This window comes from Panonychus citri, unplaced genomic scaffold (genome assembly GCF_014898815.1).
Source record: "Panonychus citri isolate SS breed McGregor unplaced genomic scaffold, ASM1489881v1 Contig00077, whole genome shotgun sequence".
Classification (NCBI taxonomy): Eukaryota; Metazoa; Arthropoda; class Arachnida; order Trombidiformes; family Tetranychidae; genus Panonychus; species Panonychus citri.
In genome coordinates this window covers 1088904-1099321 of record NW_026515482.1, presented here as the reverse complement: position 1 = coordinate 1099321, position 10418 = coordinate 1088904, and the positions used below count along the sequence as shown (strand labels likewise).

Here is a 10418-nt window from a genome sequence, read left to right as displayed (position 1 = left end):
TAATCTTGACCATTGAACAGTAGAGTTGAAAACTCTAATATTTTTAACTTTTGTCTTTCAATTACTTTAGGACTTTTGGTCAGTGTTTTCGAACTTGATATCGAAAAATTCTCGAGACCTAAGGAGTCCAAAAATGTCTTGTATTTTAAAATATCAAATCAGCTCAATTTAACCCAATAAATTTGATTGATTTATCCAAAATTTACCCAATGTTAAAGTGCAATATTGTCAACTTGGTAGTTGCAAATGATTTAAATTTACTTTCAGAACTTGTGATAACAATTGAGCTGAAAAATTAACTTTAATGCTCCCAAATGAAAATAAATATTACTAATGAATAAGTAAATATAAGTCTTTGATTGTTTGTCCTCATATTTATTAACTTGGTGCGTTAATTTAATCAGGTGTGAACAATTAATGAATGTTAACCAAGGTGGAATTGTCAATAGTATTGTCACTTCTTGTCTAACGATCAAACTAATCAGGTTGATTACGTTAAGTTTCGCATTGGTTTAAGTTTGAATGATGGATTTTAAACTGTTTTTGCTTCTGTTTTCGTTAACTGTTGTGTCTGTTTCATCACAGCGACCATACCAACGTCCACCTCCGCCATCTCAAATCTCATCATCATCGTCGTCATCATCTTCATCATCAGGAGGAAACGGAAATGTAAATGGAAGAGGAGGTGGTGGAGAGGAAGATTACTCTCAATCCAGATCCCAAAACAATAGGAAAAACTCCTTCCAGGATCCTCGCTTAAAGAAAATGAAGGAGCAAGTAAAATCACACGCATTTGACGTTTATCATGAAGCGATCGACGTGTTAGAGGCTTATTTGGATAAATTGAAAAATAGAGTATAAAATCATCTTCGATTAACGTAATTGTCACGATTAAAACCGAACCGATTCAATAAAATTTAAATACAAATAAAATCAACTCATTTGTTTCTTCATTTATTCATAATCTTGAGCATTGGACATTTCATGTTATTCGACAATTTCGTTAGCGAGGTGATGAGGATTCGCCGGGATGATCGGTCACTTGGACTTATAACCAAGAGACTGAGCAAGCATATCGTTCCAACCAAACACCGATTCCGCCACGGTACCAAAGAAGAACCTTCGAATTGAATCGGTTATTCTTGCAGTTTCGGCAAGTTGATCAGGAATAAGATTGGCGATCGCATTGAGACCCTTCAGATTTTGTCCACTAGCTTGACCCATCGAACCGATTATTGTACTCGAAATTATAAAACAAATGAACAGAATATACTTGTAGTTTGATTTCATTGTAGTAATCAACTAAATGATTAAACTATTCAACTGATAAGATTCGTCGCATCAAATTTTCACTTCAATTTCTACTTGCACTTTTGTTGATTGTTTGACATTTGGGTGATACCTCTATGCAAATATACAACAATTATCTGATTAAATAATGAATTCACTAATTAACAAGACGTAGTTTAGCTTATACATGTAGTTAAGGTGATTTTGTGCACCTCGAACTATTCACAAGTGAAAAAAGAGCTCACTATCAATTTCAATTAAATTTAAAATGTTAATTGTCTTGGTCATTTAAGCCCTAAAAAGTCTTAGTCGATTGACAAACTGTTGAATTAATCTTTTAAATTGTCGCAAATAGATTAAACTAAATCTTCAAAGAAGATACGAATTTTGTGAGACTTGTTACCCTGTTTTCGTTGAAACAAAACTAATAACATCTCATTATGCACCGAACACCCAAAATAATAAACTGAGTAATCACATCTAATCAAACTATTAACTATTACTAATAGTAAATTGTTTATTGATTTTTACTTATAAATATCAATATAAGTTAATTCATTATGGAATCGTCTTTGAAATGACAATCATACAATTAATACGATTCACGGTTTCTGATATAAACATCCTTAAGACCTTTAAACACTACTTGTGAACATTTTCATGCAATTTAATTCTGGTCAGTTAATATTAAATTAACTAATTTTTATCGTTCCCAAACTTTTGAGCTTGATTGTAGAAACTAACTAACTATAAATGATGCAACTTCCAGTTCCGAACTGATAAGATTCAACTTCGTCGTATTAAATTTTCTACTTGCACTTTTGTTGATTGTTTGATATTCGGATGCTTCCTTTATGTAAATGTAAATATACAAAAATTTACTGATTAAATAATAAATTCACTAATTAACGATGAAATTGTCCACGTGTATTAATCCTTCAAGTTGTTGTTTTAAGAAAATCATATAAAAGGTAAAATCATTTGAATAGAAAACAGCAATTGAATTTAATTTCCATCCGAATAAGTGATCATCTCAACGAAGAAATTTTAAATTGATTAATACAAAAAACTATGGGTCTTCAACGTATAACTTTAAATTGTTTCCTGTTCATCGTCATTTTTATGGGGCTTATGTCATCTTTATCCTGTCAGCTCAACGGTGACGGTAATGGTGGTGATCTTTCTGGCGGTAGTGGTTACGGCGGCGGAGATGATTTGTGTTTTCCTAATTGTGGTTCTGCTCTTGGATGAAATTCGTACGTTTGTCCCACTATTAAGCAGCTTAAATAGTCGTCCTAACTCAATGAATAATATTGAGACGCTTCTCTATCTGCTCATCTGTACTAATTAATATTTAAAAATGTTCGAATTCTTGATGATTTTATTATTAAATATTGTACATTGATATTACTTTTTGTCTTAATTTTACAGCTACGAGTCGAATTGATAATCAGTTTGATGACGATTGAATTGTATTGATTGTTCAGGTTGTTATTGTGAGAAAATCATATAAAAGGTGTAATCATTTAAATAGAAATTAGTATTTGAATTTAATTTCTATCTGAATAAGTGATTTTTTGGTTCTTTTTTTGTGTTGAAAAATTAAATTAACTAGTAATCACTTGATTTGTTGGGCTGGTTGATGAATAGTTTTGATTTGAAATTGAAGAGACAATAATGTTGGTCGATTCGGTGTTAGCGGCATCGCGATTAAGATTATCTTTGGTGAATATTGCAGAAATTAGAGCGATAATTGTCATCAATAGAATTGGGGTAAAAGCGTAATATAAATTGTAATTATGAAGAAGATAGGAAACTGCATCCGTAGCCGCCCAACTGACACCTTGATTACAGAACATCATTAGAGTGGCACAAATTGATTCGGACATTGGATAATTGGCCTGAACAATAAAGTCCATACCTATTGGAAAAGTACCTTCGAGTAATAATCCAAGACAAATGACTATGATGAAGACGAAAATTTTACTTCCAACTTTAAGAGAATAGATGAAAAGACCGAACAACGGGAACATAAATATACACATAAGAAGAGTGACCAGTCGATATTTTCGAGTCCTATCGGTTACCCAAGCAAGTGCTCCCGATCCAGGGATACTTAAAATGGCCACAACAGCACCAAGAATACCAATGAATGAATTTTGACCGGGAAAATCTTTCTCCACCATTGGACTTAATAGGGCGAGAACAACATTGGTTATTGATTGAAGAAAAGTGTAACTGACGAGGATAAAATTTGAGTTTCGATTGGTTAAAATTGATCTCCATGCTTTAAGAAATCCCGCTCCGTTAACTGAGGCTTTGGCTGAGGCTAAACTTGGCGGGTGTTTGGGCCGATTTTTAAAGAAAATTAAGTTAATAACCAATATTACACCCGCTGAGATTGTATATACAAGATGGAAACGTTTCAGGTCAGTTTTTTGGACACTTGGGGTCGTATCGTTGGGTACAAATAAAGTTGGTAACAGGTAACCCAATCCACCGCCAATGTAAATTGGGAAAAGTGCAACCGCTGTGATGGTTGAGGCAATTTCAGCTGGAAACCAAGTTGAAGCCACACTAACGGGTAAGAAAAATGTGAAAACTTGACCAACAGCGGCTAAAGCTTGACCAAAACAGACAAGGATAAAATTTGAATAAACTATTGAGAAATATTTAACAGCTGATCCAGCGAGATTGGCAAGTGAGGCCATTAGGATACAGAAACGAATACCAATCTTATCCAAACAAATGGCTGAGATAAAACAACCAACCATATAAACTGGATACCAAATTGTGACGGTCCAGTCGAGGTCAGTGTTGGTAACATTAAAATAAGAACGGCAAACATCAGCTATCACTTGGAATTGAGTCCATTGTGAATTTATATGGAAAATGGTAAGACAATGAAGACCCAATACAAGGAATCGTTGTTTGGATAATTTAATTTCAACATCCATATCGACGATCAGTCTCCTTGGAACAGTTAATTATAAGATGTCCTTTTGGCCTTTCACACCAGAATTTAGGTTATATCAATTCAGGGTAACAAGTTATTCAATTAGTATTACATGAAAGTGATAATTGATATCATGTTTGAAGATTCAGTTTAACGTGTTCTTGACAATTTACAAGATTAATTCAAGTATTGATCAACCGATTAAGTGTTATCACCAAGATAATCAACGTTTCAAGGTTGATTGTAATCTTTTAGGCTCAACATTAAGTCAATTTGATTAGCACGTTGGTTTAAACACTTATAATGTGTCTATGAGACGTTGCTTGATTATCCAGAGCTTAATTGGAAAGCCTGATTGATTAAACTCTCCAGGCTGATGATTCTGTTGAATAACAAAGGGAAAGAATTAGTTTAAATCATCAAATTAAATTGGCTTACAATTGGTATTTACATTACCTTATTCAAGGGTACAAATGAAACATCAGATTGTTTGAAAGTAATAACAATTGCGAGAGAGAGAGAGGGTGAAGTAATCAACAGGAAAAGGTTGATAATTAACCGGCTAATTGTTGGAATGTAATCAAATAAATGATTACTGATTGTTGGTACATCATCAATGAATATTTGACATTGAAATACAATCTAATTAACTGTGGAAATTGGTGGTAATTTAGATTTTAATTGTTGTTGGTTTTCTCATTTACTTTTGAGAGATGGCGAGAGAAACATGAACACATAGAGATAACAAAGAAACACTGGAATTATTCAGGATTCACCTTTGAACATCAGTTTACTATTGATAGTAGGATGATGACAATAATTACAGTTGATTGGAAAATAACAAGATAATTAATCATTAGTGATGATGATATAAACCGCATCAGAGATTAGCCAATGTTGAATAAGAGATCCGATTGGGAAGAGCAACAGGAAAATTTAGTAAACAAAGAAAAACAAAAAGAAGAGAAAAGTAAGAAAAATGGAGAAAAAAAGACAATTAATTTGATTCTTAATCGACTAAAGAACAATAATACAATCATAATTGTCTAATTGATAACAATTAAATTGGGAAAAGAATTAATTACTCACCAGAATTAATTAGAAGAGGGAAACAAATGAACAAAAAGAAATCAAAACAATGACTGGAAAGAAAAAGAAACCAGAAAATATAATCACATGTTCTCAACCCAAACTGGTCTTGAGATGATTTGTTACTCTTTTCTTCAACAATTTAACCAAATTGTCACAATTAACTTCTATCGATGGTTAACTGTGTAATTAAAGATCCCAGAGATAGTTAATTACTAAAACATAAACAACAATCAGAAAAATCAGATTATCTCATTTTCCCAATGAGGTTGAAAAACCAAAAACAATGAACGATTGAGTTGATCAACAATTAACCTTGACATGAGTAGTAAATCAGTACAATTAACTCAAGTGAAACAGTTACAACAATTGTGACTTAAAGTGAAGTAAAAGTGTTCGGGTTAAAAAACGAAACAATTAAAAATGAAACAATTTAATCAGCAGGATTACAGTTGATCTGAAATCATAATTACATAGAAAAGATTAGTTTACAAAATGAACAATTGATTTTGAGAAACATCGGAAACAATTAAAAGTTTTTCTCTAATTAGTCAAATGGATTCCAATTGTATTCCAATTCCTAGAAACTTATTTCCGGAGAAAATGTTGTAGTCAAGTTAATTGTTGCATCGGACGAACTGTTTCCTGGTACTAATCGTTTGTAGATATTTTCAAAGAAATTGGGATTATCTCTCATGAAGTCACGAATCGAAGGCCAAAAGTTTGCGAAAACTTTGGCCAACAGTTCGAAGCGGTTAATGTCCAATCCGGGAAAGAATCCTTTTAATTGTTGTAACATTACGGCCAAAACGGCCTCACGGATGAATTCACCTTGTTGTTGTTGGGGTTGTTGGAATTGTAGTTGATTAATTGTTTGATTAGAATCGTTGATTAAATCCTGATAGGATAAAAGGTTATCCATTGAATTGATTTCGTTTGATTGTTCAACTAGAGTTTCAATTGTTTCGTTAAATTGTTTCACCAATTCAATGAACGATTCCAATTCTTTACCGTTTGGTTTGGGTAGATAATTTAAATCATCTTCTAATTGTAACAATTTACCTTCCAATGGATTTGATTGAACACAATTAAGTGAAATTAAGGATAAGCAAATTATTGATAATTGATTGTAATTCATTTTTTTTTAACTTTGTTGATGTTTTTTTTGTTGTTGTTGTTGATTGTTTTGTAATTAATGGTAACAGCAATTTAAATTGATTGCTGATAATCAGTGGCTTTTTATATTTAATTGTCTAGACAATTAAGACCTCCATAATTGTCCTAGATTTAATTATTTATATGGGTACAAGAATTAATTAATAAGCAAGGTAATAAAATCTTCCTTGTGAGATTTGATTTAATTGTCAACAATTAACAATGTTGATCTTGTAATCAATTTGGTTGTTAAAGGTTTTGTTTTCACTTGTTTAATTTAAATTGTTACTTTGTAATTTGATTCAGTCAAATCACTGATTAATAATTAATTGTGGTCTAATTTTATAATTTAACTTAATTGTTGAATAACAGACAATCAATTTATTTGATTTGATGAAGGTTTGAGATGAATAAGTTGTTAATTGTTCATCATTCAAATTAGTTAATTGCTGTCATCTAAACCCTCAATTAAGGTAAATCTTTTTTAATCATTGACCTTAATTAGTGAGAAAATTAATTCTAATGGTACCTGCATCTAGGAAGTAATTAAATTGATTAAATACTCATCAAATTAAATTAAATTGTCATTGTCATTGTTACGGTAACAATTACCTAATCATTAATATGAATCTATTAATATTTTCATGGTCTAATCAATGGCCAAGGTGATTAACAATCAATTTTTCTGATTAAATTAACTAACATGAGTTGTAAGTTGATCAATAGATTGATTAATAATCAATTAACATTGGAAATTATTAAATTGTTACAATTTCCTTTCTTATAACAAAGTTTCAAATAACAAAACTTTAATCGTTTCAATTGAAATCAGTAAATTGTCACAAAACAATTTAATTAAATTGAATTAAATAGTAACAATTTATTTCAAGGTACCATTGAATTAAATTTCCTTATAATTATAATTAAAAGGACTAATCAAATTTAGATTGAAACTTAAATTGTTGTTAGTTTGTTAAAATCGGAAATAAGGTTCAGTTTAATTGCTTCTTCATGTAACCACAATTAACTGTCGCAGACAATCAACTGACAACAATCAACAACAATTTAAAGAGCTGAATTATAATCAATAGATTGTTGTCCCAATCAAGTTAATATTTTTCAACAATTTGGTTAATTGTTTTGTTTACATGAATTTCAACCTTGGCTTTAAGTTAATTGGGGAAAGCAAAAGGCTAATCAGAAAAAAACAATCGTAAACAATTAACCTTTAATTGTTGATTATTGATCAGTAACGTTAACGATAACAATCCGATCTATTAAATCATTTAATTTTCACCTGAGATAAAGGTGAGAGATTAAATTGAGTTGATTAATGAAATAATCAACTGAATAAAAAAGTGATCTCTCCATGGTTGGTTAATCCATCCAACAATTGGCTCTAATTGATCAGCAACAATTAAGCAATTTCCTTTTTTTCCCAACACCCTTAACAATCAACCACAACCTCTTATTAGTTACAATTAGAGACAAAAATTAATCAACTACAATTTGGTGACAATTTAGACAAACGGTTAACAATTAAGGATAAAGTTTACAATTCAAGTGTATTGACAATTTTGTGTTTTAACAACAAACGAATCAATTGTTGATTAATTATTTTAGTAAATTGTGATTCCTTCAGTTTATTAAAGTATGTCCATTAATCACTGTTAATCAAGTGTCTTTTTGATGAACAACAATTAACTAATTTTGATTGAGAAAACAAAATGATCGCCAACAACACCAATCGTTCAATCATTTTCTTGATCTTCATTGGGATTACAATCTTTGGACAAGGTAAGTTGATTAGCTTTTCTTAATTGTAATCATATCGATATTTCCTAGTTAATTAAGATGATGTTTGAGGATTTAAATGTACTGTGAGTTAATTAGACATCAATAAGTAATTATTTTCCTTTTCTATGGTTACTGATTCAAGGTGAATTCGAGGGTCTAGAAGTTTAATTTCCTCTGGTTCTAAACTGATAATAAAACTGATTGATTTCTGTTTGTTTCCTTTTCCTTTTTTCGAGATTAGTTCATTCAAAGACCGAAGATATTTCCAATAAAGTGTTTAAGTTGTACTCTAGTAAACCTAATGGTGTTAATCTATTGGATCTTGGTCAATGGTTAACGGATGCCATTCAAGAGCGATACTCAATTCCAGAGGTCAATGTAACGGAAAAAGGATCGGTCACCTCATACAAAGCTTCGTTTACCAATGTTTCGGTAATTGGACTAAGACCTGAACAAATAGTGACCATTGAATTGTTTCTTAACAGTCCAGAGATTAATATCACCTCAACATCGGCGAAGGTCAATTTGGATGGTATATATTGGGTCGATGGTAAATTTACCATTTTCCCGTTCAAAGGGAACGGATCATTTGGCCTGGAACTTACCAATTTTCTGATGAAAACTCGACTGGTACCAAACAAAATAGACTCGAAAAGTGATGATTTAAAGGTTACATGTGACGCTGGTTTCGGTCAGTTTGGTCAAAGATACGTTGGACTATTGGAAAATTCAGCTTCGGCTCCATATTCTCGTCGAGTGAAAAATAATCTGTCCCATAATTTGTTCCAATCGGTAAAGAATCAACTTTTATCTTCTATTACCGATTCTCTGAAAACCAATTACATCAACAGGAAGGATAAGGTAAACATGGACATTTTATACCCAACAAGTGAAACTTTGATCGACGAATGGTTGAATCGAACTCGATCTGTTATTATGGACAAAGGTTACGATCCTTATGGATTAGCTGATTATTCTCGTAATTTTTCAAATGATTTCCGTCTATTTAAGATAACGGGAAGTTTAGAGATTTATAATGGGACAATTAACGGTTTATCGACATTATCTCGAGTGGGTCCTGTTAAAGTTATCTATTTTAAAGATTCCCTTATCCTGGAAATGAATCTTGGCTTTAAAAATTTGACCGCTTCTTATGATTGGAAGATTAATGTCGGTAAATCATCTCGAACTGGTAAAATCGCCACCAACATCACTTATGTATCAACTTATCTTCGGCTTGTACAACCACTTAGTCCTGGATCAGCTCTTAATCTTGAGACCTTTGAAATCCGTCATCTTGATCACATTTGGTTGGACATTACGGGAATACGAACTTGGGATTATCTTCTCGAGGTTATCGTTAATCTGGGCACTCGAGTTATTCGTAGTCGAATTGGTGAAATGCTAACAACTTCCTTAATGACTGTGGTTAAAGACGAATTGAGTAAAAATAAACTAACCAACTTGTAGATTAATCATCATAAATTGTTCCTAATTTACTCGCAATCAAATAATACATTATGAGTTATCAACGATCAAAAAGAGATCATGATTAAAATGAGACAATAAAAATCACCAACAACAATTAACAAACGATTGTAATTTTAATTCTAATTACAGTTATGTAAGTTGTAATTTCCTTTGTTTTAATTATCTTCTAATTAGTATTAACTAATCACTGATAAAAATTAAGTCCATCTAATCAACAATCGAGTTGAAAACTTTTTTGATAAGCCAATTTGATAAAAAACCTTATAGCAATTAGTTAACTTATTGCTGATCACTTGAAAACGATAATCAAACAATTAACTAAATCGATTAGTCTAAGATCTGAAAACATGATAATCTAAATCTCATTTATTATTGATTATTAATTATTACAATCTGATGATGATTAGTCATAACTAAATCAAGAACGACTCCTCATAGTAAATTGTTATTAACAAAATCGAAACTAAATTCAATCAATCTAATTGATTACCACTTAATCATTAACTATTATATGGTCAAGTATTGAGAAACTAGATCAGTAGGTTGGACAAAATAATCTTAATTGTGATTAACTATTTTACCAAGGAAAAAGTAAAATAATAATCATAGAGAAAAGTCAATTAAATAACAACAACAACAA

General features: G+C 31.2%; 2 protein-coding genes across 3 annotated transcripts; one reads left to right on the top strand and one right to left on the bottom strand.

The window, feature by feature from the left end:
- Window positions 1–938: 938 nt before the first annotated feature.
- LOC128387232 (uncharacterized MFS-type transporter C09D4.1-like) lies at window positions 939–5615 on the bottom strand. Of its 2 annotated transcripts, XM_053346419.1 has the most exons (3): window positions 5336–5615; window positions 4703–5039; window positions 939–4628 (listed from the first exon to the last, which is right to left on the bottom strand). In XM_053346419.1, exon 3 carries the CDS (start codon window positions 4245–4247, stop codon window positions 2898–2900), a length of 1350 nt encoding a protein of 449 aa, XP_053202394.1. In that variant the 5' UTR covers window positions 4248–4628; window positions 4703–5039; window positions 5336–5615; the 3' UTR covers window positions 939–2897. The 2 variants fall into 2 exon arrangements, with proteins under 2 accessions (XP_053202394.1, XP_053202395.1); XM_053346420.1 differs by lacking the exon at window positions 5336–5615 and having other exon boundaries at window positions 4703–5168.
- A 2310-nt stretch (window positions 5616–7925) lies between these two features.
- LOC128387233 (uncharacterized) lies at window positions 7926–9901 on the top strand. The gene is made up of 2 exons (XM_053346421.1): window positions 7926–8287; window positions 8529–9901. The coding sequence occupies exons 1-2, from the start codon at window positions 8218–8220 to the stop codon at window positions 9755–9757; spliced, it is 1299 nt and encodes a 432-aa protein (XP_053202396.1). The 5' UTR covers window positions 7926–8217; the 3' UTR covers window positions 9758–9901.
- Window positions 9902–10418: the final 517 nt, after the last annotated feature.

Coding starts and splice junctions, on each gene's coding strand:
- LOC128387232 (XM_053346419.1), bottom strand. CDS start 4,247: ATGGATGTTGAAATTAAATTATCCAAACAACGATTCCTTGTATTGGGT.
- LOC128387233 (XM_053346421.1), top strand. CDS start 8,218: ATGATCGCCAACAACACCAATCGTTCAATCATTTTCTTGATCTTCATT. Junction 8,288..8,528: donor GATTACAATCTTTGGACAAG/GTAAGTTGATTA, acceptor TTTCGAGATTAG/TTCATTCAAAGACCGAAGAT.